General features: G+C 40.9%; 1 protein-coding gene across 4 annotated transcripts in view; it reads left to right on the top strand.

Moving 5' to 3' along the window:
• Maged1 (MAGE family member D1) overlaps positions 1-22,835 on the top strand; it is a 56,834-nt gene extending 33,999 nt beyond the window's left edge. For 3 of the 4 annotated variants that reach the window (XM_070040353.1, XM_070040352.1, XM_070040355.1), the window contains 12 exons: positions 14,919-14,990; positions 15,668-16,387; positions 17,344-18,009; positions 18,124-18,187; positions 18,623-18,702; positions 18,866-18,957; positions 19,190-19,269; positions 19,361-19,403; positions 19,662-19,724; positions 20,523-20,637; positions 22,024-22,409; positions 22,614-22,835. In XM_070040353.1, coding sequence (XP_069896454.1) covers positions 14,946-14,990; positions 15,668-16,387; positions 17,344-18,009; positions 18,124-18,187; positions 18,623-18,702; positions 18,866-18,957; positions 19,190-19,269; positions 19,361-19,403; positions 19,662-19,724; positions 20,523-20,637; positions 22,024-22,401 — 2,346 coding nt within the window. In that variant the 5' untranslated portion in view covers positions 14,919-14,945 and the 3' untranslated portion in view covers positions 22,402-22,409; positions 22,614-22,835. Of the gene's footprint in view, positions 1-14,242; positions 14,376-14,918; positions 14,991-15,667; positions 16,388-17,343; positions 18,010-18,123; positions 18,188-18,622; positions 18,703-18,865; positions 18,958-19,189; positions 19,270-19,360; positions 19,404-19,661; positions 19,725-20,522; positions 20,638-22,023; positions 22,410-22,613 lie in introns of those variants that run through there. The other variant, XM_070040354.1, reaches the window with a different exon arrangement.
• The last annotated feature ends 3,180 nt before the right edge of the window (positions 22,836-26,015 follow it).

The raw sequence follows: 26,015 nt of genomic DNA, 5'->3' as shown, positions 1-26,015 counted from the left end.
ACTACTACTAATAGCAATAAAAGAGAGATAAAGGTTAGATTGGAGTTATGCTGAGCCTTGGATATCATACCTAGAACACTAAAGAGACATTTGAGAATGTTAATTAGGGAATTAAGGCAGAATCAGATTTGCTTTTTAGGAAGATCCTGAGGATGAGCATGTGATGTTTAAAGTGGAGAAGAGGTGTTGAAATCTGGGTGAAGACAGTAATAATTAAATGAGAAGACATCTTCATGGATGTCAGTGGTTCATGCCTATAATCTTAGCTACTCAGGAGGCTGAGATCTGAGGATCATTGTTCAAAGCCAGCTTGGGCAAAAGAAAAAGTCCCCATGAGACTCTTTATCTCCAATTAACCACTAAAAAATGGAAATGGAGCTGTAGCTCAAAGTGGTAGAGCTCTAGCCTTGAGCCAAAAGATCAGAGACAGTGCTCAGGCCCTGAGTTCAAGCCCCACAACTGACAAAAAATGAGAAGCCATCTGTGCAAGACATTAGGAATTCAGCCACTGATTTATAGGAGAAGCTGATAGGGAAGCAGGGATCTAGGATGGTTCTGTTTTCTTTGTGCTTTGGTAAAAACCAGTCCTTGCAGTGGAAAGTGATTAGTTCAATTTTGAACAAGCATATCTGAACATCCCTTTGCAACATCCTGCGGAATTATCTAATTATCAGATAGGCATCATATGGCTCTGAAGGAAGCCACGGCAGTACAAAAGTACAGGTCTGGGAGTCGTCTAGTATAGCGGTTGTTTACAGTTGGTTTTTTTTTTTATTGTGAAAAAATGGTATGGAGGGGTTACAATTACATGGGCAAGATAATGAGTACATTTCTTATCAAGCATTGTGTTTATGCCAGTATTTGGAGCTTGAACTCAGGGCTTCCAGCACTTCCTTGGCTTTTTTGCTCAAGGCTGGAGCTATACTACTTAAGCCACACCTCCGCCTCCAGCTTTATGCTGGTTAATTGAAGATAAAAGTTTCTTGGGCTTTTTTCTGCCTCAGTTGGCTTTGAACTGTGATCCTCATATCTCAGCCTCTTTAGTAGGTAAGGATTCCAGTCATGAGCCACTTGTGCCCAGATAGAGATTGTTTTAATGGGGGTATTAGTGAAATCATCCTAGAACAGTATGTGAGTGAGATTTTAAAGAGAACAAGGAAGCAGGAAGGGGAAGGGAAAGGGAAAGGGGAAAGAGGAGGAAGATATGGCCAGAGAAAGAGGGATCAGGAGTGGTGATACCTGTAATTTCAGTACTTAAGAAGATGAGGCAGGAGTGTCCTGAGTTCAGATACATCCTGTGCTACATATGGAAACCCTGTCTTATAAAACAAAAAACAAGCATAGAAACAAAAGCGTTCAAAGTAGAATTGCCCAGATCTACGCATTTTAAGGAAGGGTGAAAAAAGCTGAGAATGAATTACAAGAGAGGTGGGAAGGCAGCTATAGGATCTAAGTGCATTCTAGTTGTGCCCTCTTGTGGCAAGTATTTCCAAGAATAAGTTCTCTTCTATCTTCTGTCTCTTGAGTCCATGACCCTACATTGGAATCCCTCTACCAACCAATTGCAAAAGAGGAAAAAAAACAACCCCTGGTGTTAATGAGAGGTTGGATTCCTTTCCACGTTTTTTTTTTTTGTTTGTTTGTTTTAAATTTTATTTTATTTTATTTGTGAGCATTACTGTACAGAGGAGTTACAATTACATGGGCAGGATAATGCGTACATTTCTTACCAAGCATTGCAGCCTCCTCCTGTGTTTACCCTTCACATCCCTTCCCAGCCTCCCCCCTCCCCCCCAATCCCAATCCTTTTCCTCCCCCCCCCCCCCCCCCCCCCCCCGCACCGACGTTGTAAAGCTCGTTTTGGACATGACAACTTGTACTTCTCATTGTTGCAACAGGTCCACCTGTATCCTTAAACAACTGGTTTTTCCCCATCTCCTCCACAAGTTATACTGACATCAAATATAGTGAAAGCAGGGGTTATACTGTGGGGGAGGGACATACAAAGCAACAAAGAGATAATCTTATAAATGCGTTAGAAACACATGCATGAAAGAAAAAAACCTTAAAATACACATCTAAAGGTTCATTTTCCTGACATCACATTATCTGACCTTTTCCTCTTGACTCATACATGATCAGTACTTAGTTTCACCTTTTCCTACGTCCAGACTATATTTGTATACAGTTTTGTATAAATTTTATAGCTAGCCAGTTTTTTAAAAATCTCAAGTCTAAACAATACAGCTGTACAATTATTTCTTGGTTTAATTATTTCATGCATTAGCTGTTGCTTTTTAGGGTAGATGAAGCATTAAAATTTTACCTTTTCTCCCCACTTCCCTTTTTTTCCTTTCAAAATTGTTATATTTGCCTATTGCTTAATGATGGTGTGTAGACTGTGTGGTTGTGCAAACACTTGTCACACTAAAGAGGCAGATAATTAAACTGTGATTATTTCTTTCATATATTTGTATAATTTCTGCATTTATTTCCTTTCATCTACATACTATTTGTCTATCCGTGTTTCCATTAGACCTATCATATGTCTAGTTTCTTAATTTTGCAATATGCTCAAATAAGTCATATTATCCAACAAAAAAAAAAATCTACTTTCTAGAAATCTCTTTTCTAGAGCTTTCTGTCCTTGTCCAATCTGGATTATTTTTACTCCTGATCCTGGAAGTTGTGTTTTTCTTTTTCAGTGTAAAAAGTATGTAATGTCATCTGAATACTTCGCATAAGATGTTATATTGAGACCATTGTAAAGTATAGATACTACTTGTATTTAAACAATTTTATACTGCTTAATATTTTTAAAAGTAAATTGTGGACTGTGATTAAGTCTGTAACAAAATAATTCCCAGAACAACATATTCATACAGATGTGATCATAGAATACATGCTTCTTTGTTCTCCCTTCTCTTGATCATCCTTTTGATACTCTTGTGATATAGATATTAGTAGGTTATTATTTTATTGATTTCTTTGGTAGTTTTAAGAAACATCCAGAATTCATCAGTGTCCATGAAAAAATAGCTTAGAAAAATAATACAATATAAGATAATGTTATTTAATGTTTTTGGAATTATCTTACAGCTCTGAATATTTCCTTTAACTATTTAATGTTGGAAACAATATTTTATTATTAATGTAATTGTACAATAAGTTATCGGAGGAGTATGGAGAACCACATACTCAGCTCTGCTATGGAATATCAGTTACTCCTCATGGCCTCAGACATAAACTTGCATGAGGTATGAAGGCTTCAATATTAGAAAAAATGAAACAATTAAAACATACCATGTCCTGTTTATAACTGTAGAACATGTATACAATTGCTTTTAATGAAAATTATATTAAGATATAAATGAAATTCACACATAAAACATACACATACATTTATCAATACACATATGTACATTAAGTTTCAATTTTTATCCAGTGTTGTGTAATGATAATGCAGTGAACACCAGAGTAGCTATTCATTGCCAAAATCTTACTCATAGTAGGATGTTCATTTTGCCTACTTTCCCTAGACCACATTATCCAGGATGTTTAGAAAAGGGTACATACCATTGCTCTTTACCACATTCTAAAATGACTGTAGATAATAACTGCAAAACACAACCACCACAAATTAAACACAACATAAGCAGTTCTTTCTAGAGTCAGTATGTACCACCCATGGGTCATTTAAATAGGATGGGACACTAATTATTGAACATTTTGTTCATTGATGAGTACTGTAACTCTCACATGTAAAATGCATATAATATATATGTATATATGTATGTGTATGCACACATACATATTTGCATTATTGAACAACACTTAGATTTCCATAGTTTCTTCCTCAGTTTCTTTCACAGCAACTTGCTAATTGTCAGTCTTGAACACCAAATTCTTTTTTAGTTGGTTTCATGGAAGAGTAAGATTAATGAGAATTATAAATTATAACTCCAAATATATTTTTTATTTTCATGTTATCAGTTTCACCAATGCTGTAACTAATGTTCTCCAATATTCTTAGCTTATCAGAAAAAATATTTTCAGATTGCATATTAAAGAAAAGCTTGGTATGTGTGCATGCATGCGTGCGTGTTTTGCATTGCATTGTTGTTTGTTCAGATCCTTTGCCTCGTTTTTGTTATGCCAGTCCTGGGACTTGAACTCAGAGCCTGGACACTGTCCCTGAACTTCTTTTCCTAAAGGCTAGTGCTCTACTATTTGAGCCATAGCAACACTTGTAGTTATTGGAGATAAGAGTCTCTTGGCCTTTCCTGCTTTCAATCTGCAATCCTCAGATCTCAGCCTCCTAAGTATCTAGGAGGCATGAGCCACCAGTGTGCTCGGATCCTGAGCTTTTTTTTTTTTTTTTTTTTTGCTTAACACCAGTGCTTTACCCCTCGAGGCACAGCTCCACTTCCATTTTTTTGCTGGTTAATTGGAGATAAGAGTCTCATGGACTTTCCTACCTGAGCTGGCTTTGAGCTGCTGTCCTCAGACCTCCGCCTCCTGAGAAGGATAACAGGCGTACGACACTAGCACTTGGCTTTTAATTTTTTTTTAAGTCTGAGACTGGCACTCAAACTCAGTACCTGCTGCTTTTGCTCATTGGATAGCACTCTACCAACTGGCTTTTAATTTTTAACACACATATACACATACATATTGCATTGAGTTGTATGCATTCCTTGTATATTTTGGATGTTAGTACTTTTCCCTGCTATTCACTTACTGTATTAAGGTAGCAACACCTCTTCAGAATTTGAATCCATAGTCCTAGGGAACCATTCCTTCTAGGGGTATTGGCAATACAATTTTCTTGTTTAGGCCTGATCCTGTTACCAGTATTTGTCTTAAGTGGTAATAAAAACTGTACTCCATTTGTGTTAAAATCTGGATAGCACCTTCTCTAACAAAGAGTTTATATGACTTTGCTGGCTTATCATACATGGAACTTGTAGGTCTTCAATAAATAGTACTCATTTTCTGAGTAGGTTCAGAAGCAATTGAAATGGAAAGATAATGGGAGTCAAATAAAAAGATTAAAACATGATCTTCCTTACTGATGAAGATGACGAGAAAATGATTTTAGTATGGACTTCACAAAACTGGAACATAAAATATAGCAGTTTTACTCAATCACAAGCAATTCTGGGGAAAAAAAACAACAACCATAAGACTTTAACCAAAAGTGTTCATCATTGTAAGGCCAGGAGGCAGTCAGAATGTTGGATTTCCTTAAGCATATAGGCTCCTGGGAGGAAAGCAGAGGGTAAGAACCTAACCCAAGCTTACTCAACTGTTTATTCTAAACATACTTGTCATATAACTCATTCCTTATCCTGTGGAGAGAAAATCAGGAGTGTTAGTCTAATTGGAAATAGGCTAACTAATAGTCCACTTGGAAATAGAAGTAAGATTAAGTGTTCTCTATAACACAGCTCAGCGATATATTCAGTACTGTCATTTGCTTGAACCTGACCAAAAATAACAAATTTTACTGTAACAAAACTGGTATTTTAGGAATATTGAAGTACTGTACAAATAGCTCAACTGCAGAGTTTCAAATTAATAACATACCAAGAATATATTAAAAACTCCAACAAATGGTATAATAAAGAATGTGGAAATGTTATTTAAATGCAAATGTACCAAAAGAAATTTATTCATCATTATCTAGCAAGTGAGAACAGTAAACATTGTACTGTTGTGTGTATGCATGTGCACACGTCAGTACTGTGTCTTCAACTCAGTGCCTCATACTCTCACTTGACTTTTTTGCTCAAGGTTGGCACTGTTCCACTTGAGCTATACTTACACAGGTTTTTGCTAGTTAATTGGAGATAAGAGTCTCACAGACTTTTCTACTCAGGCTGACCTGTGATTCTCAGATCTCAGCCTCCTGAGTAGCTAGACTTATAGGCATGAGCCACAAAGCCTGGTTAACATTGTACGTTTTGAGCACTATATGTTCCTTCACTTAATACTTGCTAGAATTTTATAATGAGGCTTCAAGAAAGACATTTACTATGATATCTGGTTTCATGTAAGGTTAACACAATAATGTATATGGTATGGTAGAAGGCAAGAAGGTAGAGAGGGAAAGGGAAAGTAAAGGAATCCCAGAGAAGAGGAGAAGAGAGGAAATTAGAATGACATTTCATTGGATGGGTGATCTAGGTCATGTGTTTCATGGAGAATATTATAACAATGTAAAGTGAAAGTATGTGGGAAAGTTTGTGTGATAATGGTAACAAGAGGACAATATGAGTAATAGTTGAGAACTGGACATCCCTGTGCTAATGTAAGCAGGAACAAAGGGAGTGAAAGTCACAGGGAGAGCTAAGAATGATAGTGGTATTTGTCACCGTATATATAGTAATATGAATAATGAGAATTGTTTATGTGCATGCATAAGGTTGTGTGTGCGAGAAAGGAAAAGTAATGATTATGTAGGGAAAGGACAGGATGATAGTGAGACACTGGGATCATTATATGTGAAAATTTATGTGGAACATTTTGAATAGTAGGATTGCAGAATGGGTAGTCTGGATAAGTATAATATGATAGTGGAAGATAGGGACTGATAGATCTGTGTGTAATGCTAAGGAAAGTGGGAAGTCTGTCCATGAGGACAGAATAACACACTTGAGCATGTATGAGATCACAGTGAATGAAAATTTTGAATGAGTGTATGAATAGGGCTGGCCATATTTTTAGTATGAAATTTTGCTAGAGTTTTGGTTTTTGGTGTTAGATGTTTTAATGTTTATATAAATCTTCCTGAGCTTTGTTTGGCGGTACACTTATTTAAAATAGATATTTTCAAGTCTTTTTTTTCAGTACTAGAGTTTGAACTCAGGGATTTATACCTGCAAGGCAAGTGTTATACTACATTGAGCCATGCCCTTCCAGTTTTTTTTTTTTTTTTGCTTTATTGTTTTCATAGAATCTTTATGTTTATGCCCAGGCTGGCCTGGATGATGTTCTTCCTATCTATGCTTCCTACGTAGCAAGGATGACAGGCTCTTGCCACTTTGCCTAGCTTTTTATTGGTTGCATTGGTTGGCCTGGTACTGCTATCCTTGATATATCCACCTCTGAATAGTTAGAATTACAGGCATTAGTCACTACACCCAGCCCAAAGTTTTGCCTTTAAGAATTTGTTAGGCAAGCTGGATGCTACTAGTTCATGCCTGTAATCTTAGATACTCTGGAGGCTGAGATTTGAGGATCTAGGTTTAAAGCCAGCCCAGGCAGGAAAGTCCAGGATACTCTTATCTCCATTTAAACACAAAAAAATGCTGAAAGTGAAGTTGTGGTTCAAATAGTAGAATACTAGACTTTTTTTTTTTTTTGTTGGTCATGGGGCTTGAACTCTGGGCCTGGGCACTGTCCCTGAGCTCTTCAGCTCAAGGCTAGCACTCTACCACTTGAGCCACAGCACCACTTCCAGCTTTTTTCTGCTTATGTGGTGCTGAGGAATCGAACCCAGGGCTTCATGCATGTGAGCAAGCATTCTATCACTGAGCCAACTTCCCAGCCCCTAGAGCACTAGACTTGAGCAAAAAAGTGCCCAGGTCCTGATTTCAAGCTCCAGGATTAGAACACACATACAAAATAATGTGTTAGACAGGGCCACGCAAGAAATAAGCTGAAAACTTATTAGCCACAACTGCAGAGGCCAGGCCCATATAAATAAATATCCCATGCCACATGAATTTGGTTTTATTTGGTGGGAACTAACATGGTCCCCAGAACTGTTTGAACTTCTAGTACTTGTTTCCTCTAATCATTTTTTTTTGTCAATCATGGGACTTGAACTCTGAGCCTGGATGCTGTCCCTGAACTCTTCACCTCATGGTGAGTGCTCCAGCATTTGAACCACAGTGCCATTTCCAGTTTTCTGGTGGTTAATTGGAGATAAGAGTCTCATGGACTTTCCTGCTGGCTTTGAACTGTGATCTTCTGATCTCAGGTTCCTGAGTAGCTAAGATCACAGGTGTGAGCCACCTGTGCCCAGCCTCTAATCATTTTTGGCACTTATTATCTCGAATCCTTTCAATTGGTTCTTTCTGTAAGTTTTGGTACTTTCCTTTTATAAATTTACTGATCCATACTCTGCTGGCAATCCTTCAAAGATCTCTCGAGTTCTCTTATGTATAACTTTCTCCTTTCTGGCAATAGGTTCTGTGAACTTCAGCAACCTTGGACTTTTCCTGTCTTCCATCTCAGTCACCTCTGTCTGAGGTACCTCTTAAGCAGTAAGGGCTCTACATTTTCAACATGTCAAGGATCACTATTTTTCATTGACTGGTGTCTAATGTCTTGAAAACTATTGTCTCTTATTTCTGTTCAACTTGTGGGGATGGGAATGTTCTACTGTAATCTGAAGACCTTATGCTATGGCCTGGCTTTCTCCTGGCTAGTATTCTACCACTTGAACCACCTCCACTTCCTTGGTTCATTTTTTAAATGTTTTCTTGTTCCTTTTACACTTTTTTGACCTTCTCTATTGCTATGTATTAGATATCAAGTTGTGTTCATGACAGTTGCTTTTGTTGTTGTTATCACATGAGTTCTTCCTGAGAATAAGAAACTCATTCAAAATTAGGGATTTGAGGAAGAATTTGGGTCAAATATGTACCCACATATTCTAAGGGTATCTTAAGGTCATACTTCTATCTTGGGAAACGTCTAAGTGGAAATGCAAGTTATGTGGTCTCATTTTTGCCAGGCTTGCCTCTGCAATCTTGATACCTTCCTCCAAAGTTGCTGGCATTACAAATATGAGCCACTTCAGGTGGCCTGAATAATTCTACTTCTAATAACATACCATAAGGAAACAAAAGAGCATTTGTACAGAGGTGTGTGTGTGTGTGTGTGTGTGTGTGTGTGTGTGTGTGTGTGTGTGTGTGTGTGTGTGTGTGTGTGTTGGGGGTTCCACAATGATAATTTAATGAACAAAAATAAATAGAAATGATATTTTTTTAGTCAAGTACGTAAATGTCTATGATGGAATATCCAGAGTAGGCGGCTTTATAATGTTATGCAAAATGTTGTCAGAATAATTGTGATAGAGTATTGTGCTATGTGCAAAAGTCTCAGATTATCCAGGTGCCAGTGGCTCATGCCTGAAATCCTAATTACTCAGAAGACTGAGATCTGAGGATAGCAGTTTAAAGCCAGCCTGGGTATGAAAGTTTGTCAGATTCTGATCTCCAATTAATCCCAGAAAACCTGGAAGTAGGGCTGTGGCTCAAATGGTAGAGTGCTAGCTTTGAGCAAAAGGACCTCAGGGACAATGCCCATGCCCAGAGTTCAAGCCCCAGCACTGTCAAAAAAATTCAGATGATGTGTATTACTTGCACTTATCCATATGCAAATACATATGCTATGATTGGGTAGGAATAGACCATTTTTTCAGCATTTCTCAGGTCAACTTTGTTTCATAACATGAAATCTGGAAACGTCTGTCATAAACTGAGTTCCATGAGGATTTTTCTGATGTCCCTTGCCTCTTTCCCTTTAGAGTATCCTGGTTGAGTTGGTCAAGGAGTAGACATGCACCAAGTGGAATCTCACAATTGGTTCTCCCATCTCCATGCAGTACAAGAATACAGAATGAGCCACATGTTAATCCTAGCTACTCAGGAGGCTGAGACTGAGGATCACGGTTCAAAGCCAGCCCAAGCAGGAATGTCTGTGAGACTCTTATCTCCAATTAACCAACAGAAAACTGGAAGTGGTGCTGTGGCTCAAGTGGTAGAGTGCTCACCTTGATCTGAAGAGCTCAGGGACAGTACCAGGCCCAGAGTTCAAGCCCCATGACTGACAGAAAAAAAAAAAGAATACAGAAGGGGCTCTTGAGTGGATAGAGGCACTTACCAGGACATAGCCACAAGGGGCAAGACTCTTGCTGAGTCATCATCTCCACCATTGAACTAGTATCTTGATGAGTCATCCTCTACCTCCCTCATGGAACATGCATCTTGCTGAGTCATGCTTTCCCCCCTTCATCTTCGAACTTGAACCATTTTGGAGCCCCTCCCTAATGCTATGTTTTGCCTAGGTGGGAAGGCCTAATTTCTCAAAAAGACTGTATGAAAAGGATGAAAAGTCAAGCTATAAATCAAGAGAAAACACAATATTTGACGAAAAGGCTCATAATTTATTTTTATTGTCTTTAATTACACTTTTATTATCGTTAAATAGTTAACAATTCAATACGTCAACATGAGTATAGTTTATCAAAGCAACCTTTTAAAACAAAAAAAATTCAAAAATGGGCAAAAGATACATGGATGGAAAATAAGCACATGGAAAAATATCCACATATTAAATGATTAGGGATATCAAAACCACAAATTAGGGGTATCAAAACCACACTGAGATGTTCCTACACATCAGTTGCTAAAAATATAGATAACAAATGCTGGGTAGATAATGCTGATGGAATGATAAGATTGCTCCAGGAAAGTTCAGTAGTTTTTGGTAAAACTAACATGAATTTACTATAAATCCTCAAAATTGCATTTCTGGATTATTCCCCTCCCCCTCACCAGGGAAATGGGAACTTATACACACACACACACACACACACACACACACACACACACACACACACACACACACAAATTGGAAAAATAAATCTTAAATACATCTAACCAGTCCCCAATTTGTTTGTTTTTGGTTGTTGTTTTCTGTGCTGGTTCTGGGGCTTGAACTCCCATCTAGGCACTGACCCCGAGCTTTTGAGTTCAAGGCTAGTGCTGTATCACTTGAGCCACAGCTTCACTTCTGGCTTTTCGTAGTTAATTGGAGATAGTCTCATGAACTTTCCTGACTGGGCTAGCTTCGAACCACGATTCTCATATCTCAGCCTTTTAGTAGCTAGGATTACAGATATGAATCATCAGCCCCTGGCTAAGCCCCAATTTTTTTTTGTTTTGGTCGGTCGTGGGGCTTGAACTCTGGGATTGGGCGCCATCCCTCAGCTCTTCAGTTCAAGGCGAGTGCTCTACTTAGTGCTCTACCTTTTGAGCCACAGTGCCACTTCCAGTTTTCTAGTGGTTTATTGGAGATAAGAATCTCATGGACTTTCCTGCTGGGGCTGGCTTTGAACTGCGATCCTCAGATCTGAGCCTCCTGAGTAGCGAGGATTACAGGCGTGAGCCACCGATTCCCAGCTTCAGCCCCAATTTTTTTTGTGTGAAAATATTGTATAGAGGGGTTATAATTACATGGGCAAGATAATGAGTACATTTCTTATCAAGCATTGTTGCCTCCTCCTTTGTTTCCCCTTCCCATCCTTTCCCATCTCCCACTGTTTTTGGTTGTTGTTTGGTTTTTCTATTTCCTGGAGTTCAGCATCGAAGTTTTTAATAAGCTCTGTTGAAGGACTCCCAAAAAACAATAAGATAAAGATAAAGCAATCTCTTCCTAAAATAGATAAAAGACTTGTACATATTTTATGTTGAATTTTTATGTTTCTATTATTTTATAAAAGTGTATTCTCCCACATCACTTAGCAGAAAAACAAATTAAAACTACCAGTAAATGACAAAAATACACATTAAATTGGCAAAATAAGGGACAAGTCTGTTATCAAGTACTAAAAAGTATTTCATTCTTACTGTTGGGTATATGCTGACATAGAAATAAAAATGCATTAGGCATTGAAATGAATATACACATAGGTACTTTGATTGTAGTGTTGTTTGCATGTGTTTCTGCTGAAGGTCTTAAACTAACATTAAAGTCTTATCTGTGGGGAATGCTTGAATACATTGTGGTACATAACTATCATGGATTATATTCCTATTCAAAAGAATCAATTTAAAGAAGTAGGTTGTAAATAATACAAATCAGATGCAAAAAAGTTTACAAAATATGATCTTATTTATTATAAAATAAACTATGACCTTTGGGGCATGGAAGTACAAACATGGGGCTAAAGCATGTCTGACAGGTGGAGATAGAAGTGAAAGAATAAACAGGCAAAATACTGTAATTTAAAAATAAAGTATATCTATAATGTCATTGATAACAAGAATGCACATCTGTATTTGCTGTATGAGCTATATAAAAGATACATAAGATTAGCATTCATCACAAAGTAGTGACATTTAAAGTGATGTCTACTTAATTTTTAAAATATTTTAGATAGTGTTTGAGTTTTTGTAATCTGTGCATTATTTCTACAAAAAATAAATATTTGTGTGATGAAGTGAACTTATCAAAGTAAAACTGCTTCTTGGATTTCTTACTTTAGCAATTAGGCAGAGTGATTAATTTCCTGATTATCAAAGCAAAACTGCTTCTTAGATTTCTTTAGCAATAAGGCAGACGTGATTAATTTCCTGATTAAAAAGTATTAAACATATAAAATGTACCAATATTATTCTAGGTACTGAGGATATATAACATGAATAAAACAGACAAAAATTCATCAGCCTAAAAGGCTTATATTCTGATGTGGAGAGAGAAGGCATATGGAGAAGGGATGGTGGAAAGGAGAATACATATGGAGAAATACTGAAAGATATGCAGTTTATGAAGTGAAGTACTTGATTAGATTACAGATCTAGAATTCATGGATGTTGATAGATGTATCTTGAATCTCTTTTGCTGAGTCTGATCACGTCCTACTGCAGACACTTTACAGAGGAAGTGCTGAAGAAATACAGGCAGCTGACAGAGGTAGGTTGCTATGCAACACAAGAGGAAAGTCATCCAGCCAGGTAGAATTGATGTTGGCCCTTGGGGACCAAATGTTGCAGTCCTTCCTACCATTAGCTTCCTTTCATATTCAGGCTCCTGGATGGAGCTAATGGTAGAATTAATAGGACATCCATGAAGTTCTACCTTGGGTTTTGAAGCATTATCAGTTTAGTTTGATTGAGTCACCTTACATCTGTATGTCATCTTCTGCTTTGGTGAATTTTTCCAGTCATCCTAGAAGCACAGAAACCTGTGTGGTTTTTTTTTTTAGGGGGGGGCAAGACTCACTTGCTGTGTTTTTGAATATTGAGAAATGAGGCTTAGAGTAGTTGAGTGTCACAAGGAGGCTCACACAGTTGGAGAAAGGCAGCCAGTATTCAGTCCCTGGAATTCTGAGGTCCAGTCCAGTTTCTCCCTGCAGGGCAGACACATACGCATCTGACTGTTCTTTCAGGTTTAGCAGGCACAAGGAAGGCCTGAGGGACAGTGTGACAACATTACTCATAGGAAGAGGCCTGTGGGTGGGAGCACAGAATGGACCTCAAGGCACAAGTTCCACTTTTGGCTGGACCCCCATAGAACTCAGAGCATGAGTTTAGGCCTTCTAGAACATAACACATTTATTTCATGTTGGGCAGGTGTTGGGGTAGGGGAGGTTGCATGGGCTTTGCAGTCAGGAAAATGCAAATCAAAATTTGCCTTGTCTGACTAGTGTCTCAGCTTCTAGTTGTTTTTAAATGGGGGTGCTGGCACCAATTTCTCAAGGCTACTGTGAAAAGGAAGCAAGCCCCAGCACAGACCCTGCTGTGAAGTATGAGCTGTGCCTTTTCCTCCCCCACATTTCGAAAAGTATTTTCATGTCTGGAGTTGAAAAAAAAAAAGAACAGGAAAGAATCTACTGTTCTTTCTTAGTCTGGCAGCTAGAGGGGAGTGGGTAACATGGAGTCTTGTGAAGTATTGCTACTTTAACTCCATACTCTCTGGCTTTTTCAGTCTTGTTATTTCCTGTGTCAGAAAGTAGGTCAACTCCACAGAGGTCAAACACTTGTTGCAATGAGACCCCGTATATTGATACCTCAATTAAGACCTAAGTGGTGCTTGGCAACAGGGGAGAGAGACAAGAGGACCTGGCTGGAGGGGCTCTGAATAGGGGAGTTTCAAGGGACAGAATAGACACGCATTGCGGAATAGGTAGGGAGCTCTTTGAGGAGCTAAGGGTAGAACCTAGAGCTATAGGCTCCTCTGTCAGGGAGGCGTGCACAGAAAGAGGAAGAGTCTTTTTACCCTGTGGACTTGGTTTGTGGCGAGTGGTGTATTGGCAAAGCGGTGAATGGGGTGGGGGGTGAGAAGGAGAGGCTGTTCCTCTGGTGCACACATGCGCACAGTGGTCTCCTGGATGAAGCTTTTGTTGGGAAAGGAGGCGGGACATTTATTTGGTCAGTTAGGTCTTACGCATGCGCGCCGCTTCCTCAAGCAGTGGGTGGTATATTAGTTGAAGAGGCGGGGTCGTCGTTGCTGCCGCGCTGGCATTTTCTCCTGGACTAGGAGAGAGTGCAGTGCTGAGCCAAACAACGCAGTCCTGATCCTGAGTCGTGAAGAAGGCAAGCACCGAGGGGGTTAGGGTTGGGGCTGCGGAAGGCAAGGTGAGATTTACCCCCCACAGGGCATCTGCCCCGTCGTACAGGCGGATCCCCTCCATTTAAAAAAAAATTTCCAGTTCCTTTACCTCTCGATTCAGAACCCCCTTCCGCTGCCTGAAGCCCGAATTACCCCCCCCCCAATCTTTCCTGATTTGAAACCCTCATTCTCTGAACCCACTTCACAGAACCCTCAGTTTTTTTGTTAGTGTTTTGTTTTTACCTCAGTCTGTAGCATTTAACAATATCTAGTTTGAATGTCCGTTAAACTCCCCATATTCGAATTCCAACCTAACCTCACCCCCCCACCCACGCTTCTTAATACTTCCTGAACCGCAAATTTGAAGCCCTTCCCTGCCAGCTACTGGACATTTTGAATCTCCATTGGGAAAGCCATTTACTTTTCCCGCCCCATTCTGGCCGGTTCTTCAAACCCATCTCCACAGTTCTCTCCTCTGCTTCCCACCAGACCACACCCCCTATCCGGCCCCTTGTATTTGCCTTCTGTAGTGTAATGCCTCGCCCCTCTTTTACTACCCCACCTCCTAGGCTCCGCTCTTGCTGGAGACGGGAGCCATGGCTCAGAAAATGGACTGTGGTGCGGGCCTTCTCGGCTTCCAGGTGAGCTCCTCTCCTCACCCCGCCATTTCTCAAAGTGGACAAGCCTCCCCCTTTGGGCTTCTTCAGTTGCCCAATTGCCAGGATCTAGTTTGCCCTTTCGTGCCTAGAGTCCGTTGACTTGCTCATTCTCAGCATTTAGGGAAGGGGGGAGGGGCGTCCCGTTTTGCTATTAGTCCCTGCTCAGAGAAAGGGGAGACCCTGTTAGTAAGGCAATTTGCCCAGAGACTGCTGGTTTGTAAGGAGCCTCCCCCCCCCCCCCCCCCCCCCCGCCCTAGCCCTGATGCGTGCAGAGCAGTCTGTCGTCCCTTCCCCCAAACTCCCACCTCTACCTTTCTTCACCCTTTGCAATTCTCCTTAGCCTCAACTCCTAGTTCCGCCTCACAATACTGAGTTCCCACTGCAAACCTCGTGGGCCCTTCTCAGTGCCCCACCCCACTCCACGCAGTCTCTTCGCGCAACTCCACCCCTTTGCCCCTCCCCCATATTTACCAGTTTGTACTTGGCCTGCCTCCTCCTCCTCCTTCCCTGGACCGGGGTCTGCCCCTAGATCTCTGTCTCTGGCCGGCCTCTTTTTTACACTGTTACAGTGTCTGCCTCCTCTGAGCTTTCTCAGCTCTGCCACTCCTTATCTGGCTTTTGAGGCCTGGGATTTAATTTTTTCTCTCTTGTATTTTCAGGCTGAGGCCTCTGTAGAAGACAGCGCCTTGCTTATGCAGACCTTGATGGAGGCCATCCACATCTCAGAGGCTCCACCTACTAACCCTGCCACAGCAGTTGCCAGCAGCCAGACTGCTAGTCCCCAGAGTTTACAGCCTTTAACTGCCAATGCAGTGGTTGACACTGAAGTCTCAGTAGCAGCCACTAGGCCTAAGACAGCTTTTAGAGCCCAGAATGCTACCACAAAAGGCCCAAATGGTGTCTATGATTTCTCTCAGACACATAATGCCAAGGAGATGCCCAATACCCAGCCTAAGGCAGCTGTTAAGTACCACAATACCACTCTGAGGGGTCCAAATACTGCCTGTGATTTTTCCCATGCTGGAAGTACTGGTGAATTAGCCACTACCAAGTCTGAGTTGGCCTTTAAGGCTCAGAAAGCCACTACTAAGGTGGGCCCAAATGACAACTACAATTTGTCTCCATCTCCTAAGGCCAATGAGATAGCTAACAACCAGCCTAAGACAACCTTCAAGGTGTGGAATGATACCACTAAGGCTCCTACAGCTGATAGCCAGAGCCAGAACTTAATTGATGCCAAAATGGCCAATTCCCAGGGTGACATAGAGACCAACTTAGGTATATATGAACCTGATGGTGCAGCTGCACAGACATCAGATGGTTCCCAGGCTCAGAATCTGGAGTCTCGGACTATAATTCGAGGCAAGAGAACCCGCAAGGTGAGATCTCTACTAACATCACTTTGCTTTGGTTTTATCCTTTCTTTGAGGTTTGTTTTAAACAAAAACACATATAAATATAACTGCCTATATTTGTTCAACTAGTTTGTAGTAGATGTTGAGTTAAATGCTTACTTCTGTCCACAAATTGATGGACAGTTAATACAGAGACACAGATAATATATACTACCTGTGTACAATTCATCTTACATTCATATAGCAGCCACTATGTGTTAGGGCTCAAGCTAGGCACACTCATACAGGTTTCTTCATTAAATCTGTAATTACAGGTACCTCCTTATTAGCTTGGGATCATAGTCTGAGGGTTTTTTGTTTTGGTTGTCACTTTTTGTTTTGGTGGTACTGGGGTTTGAACTCAGGGCCTTGTGCTTGCTAGTGCTCTACTACTTGAGCCATGCCCCCCAGCCCTTTTGTTTTAGTTTTTTCAGGCCTAGCTTTGGGTTAGGATCCTCCTAACTTCAACTCCTGTGAGCTGAGTTCTCAGGTGCAAATGAGGATAGGGTCTCAATAACTTTATTATTAATTTTTTTGCCATGGCTGGCCTCAAACCACAATCCTGTCTTCCACCTCCTCAGTAGCTGAGGTTGAAGGTATGAACCATCACACTGAAACTCCTAGTCTCAGTTTTACAGAGAAGGAAGCATACGTGTAAGAAAGATGAAATGACATGAATCCAGGGCTATATAAGCTAAGCAATGGTGGGAATAAGAAGAGGAAAAGCCTTAGACCTTGCCTTTGGTTGCTCTTGGTTTGGTTTGGAGAGAAAATTCCTTCCTGTAAGACAGTAAAAGACAAGTCTAGGGTTCAAGGTGACCAGTAGCTAGTGATCCTGCTGTCATTATAAGTGAATGTTTAGAGGACCTTCCCAAAGTAGATACAATAAAGGCATAGGACCAACTAGTAACCTCAGACTTTACTTATTTCTGATCATGCAGATTAATAACTTAAATGTGGAAGAGAACAGTGGGGATCAGAGACAGCCTCCACTGGCTGCAGGAACATGGAGATCTCCACCTGTTCCAGTGACCACTCAGAATGCACCTGGTGTACCCCCTCATGTGCTCTGGCAGACCCCACTGGCTTGGCAGAATCCATCTGGCTGGCAAAACCAGACAGCCAGGCAGAACCCAGCAGCACGTCAGAGCCCTGTGGCTAGGCAGACTCCACCAGCCTGGCAGAATCCAGTTGCTTGGCAAAATCCAGTAATCTGGCCAAGCCCAGTGATATGGCAGAATCCAGTGATCTGGCCAAATCCCATTGTCTGGTCTGGCCCAGTTGTCTGGCCAAACCCCGTAGCCTGGCAGAATCCTCCTGGATGGCAGGCCCCATCAGGATGGCAGACCGCAGCAAGCTGGCAAGGCCCTCCAGACTGGCAAGGCCCTCCTGATTGGCCACTACCGCCTGATTGGCCACTGCCACCTGATTGGTCACTTCCCACTGACTGGCCAATTCCACCTGACTGGATCACTCCTGATTGGCCAATTCCACCTGACTGGCAGAACCTGCGACCCTCACCTAATCTTCGACCTTCCCCCAACTCTCGTGCCTCTCAGAATCTAGGTGCCCCACAGCCCCGAGATGTGGCCCTTCTTCAGGAAAGAGTAAGAGCTGTCCTTCCACTTTTTACTTTCCTTCTTTTTATTATTATTATTGTCCTTTAATTTATATTTAGCCAAATTTTTTACAAATATGATTATTTCTTTTTCTCTTCCAAGGCAAATAAGTTGGTCAAGTACCTGATGCTTAAAGACTACACAAAGGTACCCATCAAGCGTTCAGGTAGGAATCCAGGGCCCCTTCCATATGCTCTGTTGACATCCCTTTGCTTTTGCTTATGTCTTTTCCTTATGTAGTGTGTGCTGGTACTAGCATTTGAACCCAGGGTCTGATCACTGTCCCTTGAGCTTTTTTACTCAAGGCTGGTGCTCTTTCACTGGGGCCACACCTCCAATTCCAATTTTTGTTTGGTTGTAAATTGCAGATAAGGTTCTCATGAACTTTCCTTCCCTGGATTGCCTTTGAACTGTGATTCTCAGCTCTCAAGCTTCCTGAGTAGCTAGGATTGTAGCATGACTCCTTGGTGCCTGGTACCCTTTAGTTTCCTGTCCTTTTCCTTCCATACATGCATGGTACCGTCTTTCCACCTTTGAGCAGGGTTGGCAAAGGGACTACTGCTTTGTTCCCCTCACTCACTCCAGTTGCCCCCTTCTACAGAAATGCTGAGGGACATTATCCGAGAATACACTGATGTTTATCCAGAAATCATTGAACGTGCTTGCTTTGTCTTGGAGAAGGTAAGAATGAAGCCTTGAAGGAATGGAATGATGGGAAAAGTCTTGATTTCAAAGATTCATGGGATTCCTGTTGGGTATTTGGGGCAAGTCTCACAGAGACCTGAGTGACTACCTATGGGTAGCCAGATTTGTAATTTCATAGTCTGTTTTCTTACCCCTATAGAAATTTGGGATTCAACTGAAGGAAATTGACAAGGAAGAACACCTGTATATTCTCATCAGTACCCCTGAATCTCTTGCTGGCATACTGGGAACGTAAGCTGGGAAAGGAGGTGGAAAGGAAAATGACCTTTCTTAGTGATGGTTAAACCATTTCCAAGAGTTTCAAATTATTGAGGGTTTAGGGTGATAAAGGAGGTCATGAGCAGAGCTGGGGGGGGGTGTAATTCTCTCCTATCTAACTGTATTGAGGAGGCTACCTGGGTAAAGTGGCTGAGGTTTGCTCATGCAAATAGCTACTGAAAATATATTCTTTTTACTCCTTTAGGACCAAAGACACACCCAAGCTGGGTCTCCTCTTAGTGATACTGGGCATCATCTTTATGAATGGCAACCGTGCCAGTGAGGGTGAGTGGCTGGACTTGCAGTAGGGGGTTGGCCACAACCTGATTTCCAAGCTCATTTTGTATGTCTTGTCTCTCCTTGCCTCCCACTGTAGCTGTCCTCTGGGAGGCACTACGCAAAATGGGACTGCGACCAGGGTATGATTGGCTCTCATCTCTTGCTTGTTTGAATCATATTTTGGCAACAGAAGATGGTCACAGAATTGCATTAACCTGGTTGTGTTGGAGGAGAGGTTTGTTTGGGGAGGTTCATAGCCCAAGGGTGGATAGAGGGATATAGAAAGTCTTGAATTCTGCCTCTTTTCATATTTCTGACCTGGTGCTGGAAAGTCCTTTGCCTTTGGACAAAGTCATAGTCTGATTAAGTTTTTCTTTTTTCTTTTTTTAAACTATCAGGGTGAGGCATCCCCTTCTAGGAGACCTAAGAAAACTTCTTACCTATGAGTTTGTAAAGCAGAAGTAAGTAATGTATATGGATCCTTTTCTTGTCCATGCTTCTTTTTTTTTCTTTTTTCTTTTTTGTCAGTCATGGGGCTTGAACTCTGGGCCTGGGCGCTGTCCTTTAGCTCTTCAGCTCAAGGCTAGCACTCTACCACTTGAGCCACAGTGCCACTTCCAGTTTTTCTGAGTAGTTTGTTGGAGATTAGAGTTTCACAGCTTTTTTTGCCCAGGCTGGCTTTGAACTGTGATCCTCAGATCTCAGCCTTCTGAGTAGCTAAGATTACAGGCGAGAGCCACTGGCACCCAGCGCTTCTTTGTTTTTTAACAGTGTTCGGTATATAGGTTCATAGAGAAGCAAATCTGTACTGTGTTTATTGATTATACTTCTTAAGGTTGAATGTTTCTGCCATATATAGTTATCTTATAAGTGAAACTTGTCCATAGTCTTCACTATAGACATTCTCAAGGCTGTGTCAGGTAGAGGTATTTGCACAGTAGTGTAATGATGGTATTGGCCTATCTATGGCTCAACAGGATTAACAAGAATGTGGAGCTAGAGCTTTGGCATAGGTTTACGGTAAGATTAATGTTTTCTTTTCTGTGATTGTACAAACTTTAGCTGTGAGTGATTGCTTAGTGTACAATAACTGGCACAGGATTCAAAGGCCTAATAAGTAAATGTCCTAAATTGTGTCTGGGAATGAATATAGGGTAAGAGAGTTACTACTTGAAATAAATTTCAAACTGAGATTCTTAGGTATTGGTGGGCTTTTATTCTGCCTGGATAGGTAGACACAGACTTTTTCACTCTTTCAGATATCTGGACTATAGACGAGTGCCCAATAGCAACCCTCCGGAGTATGAGTTCCTCTGGGGCCTTCGTTCCTACCATGAGACTAGCAAGATGAAAGTGTTGCGATTCATTGCAGAGGTAATAGAAGAACTGTTCTAAAATTGTTAGGTTAAGGGATGAGGTATATCTGTGTCTGGGAAAGATAAGTTAAAAGATGAGGTATATCCATGGCCAAGAGTAAGAATGATGATATCCTAGGTATATTGCTTGCTCTGTGAGCAGTAACCAAATAGGGTCATTGATATGTTGATATGTATGTTAGATGGTTAATGCATATTAAGATTTAAAAAAATTATTGCTGGGTGCTGGTCGCTCACACCTGTAATCCTAGCTACTCAAGAAGCTAAGATTTGAGAATCAAGGTTCAAAGCCAGTCCAGGCAGGAAAATTCATAAAACTCTTAACTCCAGTTAACTACCAACCCCCAAACCCCTGAAATGGAGCTGTGGTTCAGGTAGGAGATTAGTACCATTGAGCAACAAAGCTCAGGGACAGCATCTAAGCCCTAAGTTTAGAGTCACAAGACAGACACATTTTTTTATTTTGCTGAATGATCTCAATGTGGACTCTTAAAAAGAGTTGCACTTATAAAAGAACAGAATGGGACTTGCCAGGGCTGGGGATGGGATAGGGAATTGGAGGATGCTGGTTAAAGAGTATGAAATTTCAGTTAGAGCAGATGAATAAGTTCTGCAGATAAAATGCCATATTTTAAAAACGAAAAATTTCCCCTAAACTTTACAGTATAGCTGACAGAAATAGATAATATTTATGGGCTACAACATGATTTATTCTTAAGTGTTGACTGTTCTTTTCACTTATTTTTAATTTATTAGTAAAAATTGTATGTATTTGTGGGGTTCAGTATTATGTTATGTTTATTGTGTATGATCCATTACTTCACATATTTACCTTTTTTCAGTTAATAACATTTAAAGCCCAATCTCTTAGCAGTTTTCAAATATGTAATACATAATCATTAATCATTAATACATAATCATGATTATATATGATAGGTCTCCAGGACTCATCTAACCCTGTCTACCAGAAACTTCATATCCTTTAAATAATATCTTTCTATTGCTTGCTCACTTTGCTCCAGGTCTTGGCAATTACCGGTCTACTCTACTATGAATTTGGCTTTTTGTAGACTCTACCAATAAGAGATTATACAGTATTTGTCTTGCTGTATCTTGATTGCTTAGCACAGTTTCCTTTAGCTTTGTCCATACTGACAACAAATAGTTGGGTTTTATTGATACCAAAAGCTGAGTAATTTTCCATTAGTGTGTGTGTGTGTGTGTGTGTGTGTGTGTGTGTGTGTGTGTGTGTGTGTGTGTACATACATGTATGTGTATATATATATATCACAATTTTTTGTTCATCTATTAGAATACACTTATGATTGTATGTTTGGCTATATTGTGAATTGAGTTTTATTTTATTTTGTATTTTTCATCTCAGGTTCAGAAGAGGGATCCTCGTGACTGGACTGCACAGTTCATGGAGGCTGCAGATGAGGCTTTGGATGCTCTCGATGCTGCAGCAGCTGAGGCTGAGGCCCGGGCTGAAGCAAGAAGCCGAATGGGGATTGGAGATGAGGCTGTGTCTGGTCCGTGGAGCTGGGATGACATTGAGTTTGAGCTGCTGACCTGGGACGAGGAAGGAGATTTTGGAGATCCGTGGTCCAGAATCCCATTTACCTTCTGGGCTAGATACCACCAGAATGCCCGCTCCAGGTTTCCTCAGACCTTTACTGGTCCTATTATTGGTCCTGGTGGTACAGCCAGTGCCAACTTTGCTGCCAGCTTTGGTGCCATTGGTTTTTTCTGGGTCGAGTAAGATGTTGGGTAAGTATATCACTTTGGATTGGGCAACTGGGGTTCTTGGGAGTTAGGGATATAGGCTTGATGAGGTCAAATTTGTATGCATAAAGTAGGAGCCATAGAAAAGCCATGGTGTGGAGGTGAGGGAAATAAAGGAAGCAGTATTTGGTGTCATGTTGCATCTATTTAATATATATCAAGGATTTTTAAAAAAAATTTCTTTCTTAGGTTCATGGATACTCATCATCAATTGGAATAGTTTTTCCCTCGAGTGAGGCTGAAGCCTCAGATTCCTTCTAAACCCATCTTATCTAGAGAGCCACATCCTGTTGATAGAAAGTGGCATGCAAGATAACTTTATTTGCTGTTCCTGTCTATTGCTTTGTTTTTTTTTTCTTGTGTGCTGTCAAGTTTTGGTATCAGAAATAAACATTGAAATTGCAAAGTGAATTTTATGTGCTTTGTTTTTATTCTGTATTTAGGGAGATAATGCCTTTAATGGGAAAAATTAGCTCTAAGCTAAGGGCAGATCAGCTTTTAAGCTGATAGAAATATGTGTGTATCTTGCTAATTATGAATCAATGAACAGAGGGATCAGTGAATGTAAGTGTTAATGAGACCCAATAACTAATATTATTCAGTAAATTCCATGTAAGTATGCTGGGGTCATTCATTCCATTTCAAACATTAGAAATGGAATAGTGAAATTTGAGTCTGTTAATAGACAGTTGAATTTAAGGACTGGTAAGTTAGAACATATAGGTGATGACAAGATCCAGAGTGGGGAGAGAAAAGTCAGTGGATTCTGATTCCAGGGTGCTAAGTTCTCTGGAAAATGAAGTAAATCAAGGATGGAGGAAGGAGTAGAAATTTAAGAACTGTTGAAGCCAGGTACCTAAGTTTCTGTGAGAATTGTCATGTAGCTGCATTGTTCATAAAGGAATGGACTCCTATGAATGCTATTCCTTAGGAAATTTCATTACAGATACTAGATTTGTTTTTGGGGTGTGTGTGTGTGTGTGCGCGCGCGCATGCGCGTGCGCGTGCATGCTTACTTGAGTTTGAACTTGTGTCCTGGGCACTGTCCTTTGGCTTTTTCATTCAAGGCTAGTGAAACTTTTCTTGATGCTGGATTTGAACCTCAGTCCTCAGATCTCAGCCTCCTAACTACGTAGGATTACAGGAGTGAGTCTGTTCATCCCTCCCTTCTTCACATGTCTGTACTTCCTTTCTTTTCTTCTCTCTCTTTCATAGAACTGGGGCTTGAACTTGGCCTCTATCTAGCTTGCTAGGCAGGTAGCTGCTCCTTTAGCCCTAGAGATAGGTTTTCATGGACAGTGAAGACATCCTCAATGGCCTTTTCTCCATCACAGAGAAAAAGTCTGTTGCTTAAGAGAACAAGATAAAACTTACAGATCTTCCTTCAGAGTAAGAAAGTCTCTAGCCGTGTGTGACCTTGAGCAAGGCTCTGGCTTGAGCTGAGTCTATGCTAGAAGCAAAGATGTCCTACTGAGGATGGTATTAAGCCTTAACCATAACTTCTTTAGGAATTTTAAGTGGTATCTGGATGTGTGGGAGAAGGCAAGAAGGAACTCCTGGAATAGAATAAAGCAAGATCAAAGTCAGTCTGATCTCTTGGAAAGGGTCTGGGAATGAATAACAACAATGTCCAGGGCTCCAAGGGCTCCCAAATAATTTCCAAATTCCCAATGAGAGGTCTCAGGATTCATAGGAAAGAGATAGTGTAGGTCTTCAGTCCCTTTCCTGTCTCCTGCTTTCATTGGTAGAATCTCACATTTTAGCCAGGCCTGGGTTATGAACCTCTCCTCAGGCAGGCCTCTGGGAATCTTAATCTAGGGCCTTTGGGGCAGGGATTATCCCAGTCCAGTGCCTACAATGCTTCAGATCTGGGCCAAGGTTTCTGCAGTTCTGCGTGTTTGTTGTTCCTCCTGTTGATAAAACTAGGATCTTTAGGGCTAGGTTGGTTCTTGTGTGAGCAAAGGTGCTTGTACCATGTGTTATGCCCACAGCTAATTTTGGTACAGAACCCTTACCTACCTTTAGCTTCTCCCAGTGTGTGTTCATAGCCTCTATGTTCAGGTAGATGGACTCCACTTTACAGCTTCAGAATGGAACAAGCCATGTGTTCATAAGCCTTTGAGGTAAGCACAGGTCTTCCTGAGGTATCATTTCCAATTCCACAGAAACTTTCTCCTTGCCGCCCCCCCCCCCACCTGCCCCAGCTCCATTGTTTTGTAGGGAGAGGAATTCAGACCAGTGGGATGTGTATGAAGATTTTCCCATCTCCACTCCTAACAGTCTTTGGAGTTCCCTGAGTTTCAGGTGCTCATTTGTAGATAGGTAGGAGATGATGTCTGTGTCCTTACCCAATTCTTGTGACCAAAAGGCTGTGATCTAATGTAAATAATGTTATTCATGTAAATCCTCCAATTCATGCCAGTTACCTAAGATGTGGAAGAGTCCTAGGCCACTGTTCTTGGCATTCAGGCACAGGTGTTTGTTTAGAGGGTAATATTGTTAAGACATCAGATTGTGGAACTCACTAGGTAGTTTGGGGAATCTAAAGAAAAAGGATGCAGGGCTGGGAAGGTGGCTCAGTGGTAGAGTGCTTGCCTTGCATGCATGAGGCCCTGGGTTCAATTCCTCAGCACCACATAAACAATAAAAGAAAAAAGCCGCAAGTGGTGCTGTGGCTCAAGTGGTAGAGCGTTAGCCTTGAGCTGAAGGGCTGAGGGACAGCGCCCAGGCCCAGAGTTCAGGCCCCACGACTGGACCCCCCCCCCAAAAAAAAAAGAAAAAGGAAAAGGATGCAACCCTGAGGCCTGGAACTGAGAGAAGAAACCCTGGAACTAATAAGCCCTTTAGCTTTTTCTCTTACTGTGGCTTCAGTAGGCCATTCCATCCAGTACACACCCCAATTAGATCTGATTCTGTTTAGGAAATTCTGGTGTAATTTTCAAAGTAGTAGAAAGTAAATAAAGACTTTCAAATACTTATCAGTGTAGATAGTTTTATTTTTATTATAATGCGGATTTTTGGTAAGTGAATGACTTAATGTCAAAAATAGTAACTTAATGTCAAAATAAGGAATTTGGGGGTGTGCACATGCATGTACATATGTGTGGTATGTGTGTGGAGGGGGAGTGGGGAAGAGACAATACTGTATGGGCCTGTCCTGGTCAGGTGCAATTTAGAGATGACTGTACTCTTTTTGACATGATATTTTTGAAGAGTGAAGGGATTTGATACATGGAAGTTTGCTGTTCCTAGGTTTGAAGCTGGTTGAAGATATATGTTAAACAAGATGGGTGATCTATCAGCCAGCAATGAAACCAGGACCTCAAACCTTCAGCTACAGGAATGGATTATGCCAATAATTTGAATGAGATTAAAACTAGATTTTCCACCCAGAGGCTCTAGAAAGGAATGCACCTCTACTGACTTTTTGGTTTCAGTCTTATTTGTACAGAGAAACCAGCCAAGCCATGCCTAGATTTAAAACATGCGATAATTAGGAGATCTTAAAGAAAGGATTGTGTTTTAGCTACTTCGTTTGTGGTCATTTTTATGCATTAATAGGAAAACAGTAGTTTGACTAGCATATTTAAA

The sequence above is a fragment of the Dipodomys merriami genome, unplaced genomic scaffold, assembly GCF_024711535.1.
Source record: "Dipodomys merriami isolate MVZ:Mamm:240054 unplaced genomic scaffold, mDipMer1.0.p SCAF_3, whole genome shotgun sequence".
Taxonomy (NCBI): Eukaryota; Metazoa; Chordata; class Mammalia; order Rodentia; family Heteromyidae; genus Dipodomys; species Dipodomys merriami.
The sequence above is the reverse complement of the archived record's forward strand: the minus strand, read 5'-3'. Positions and strand labels throughout refer to the sequence as shown.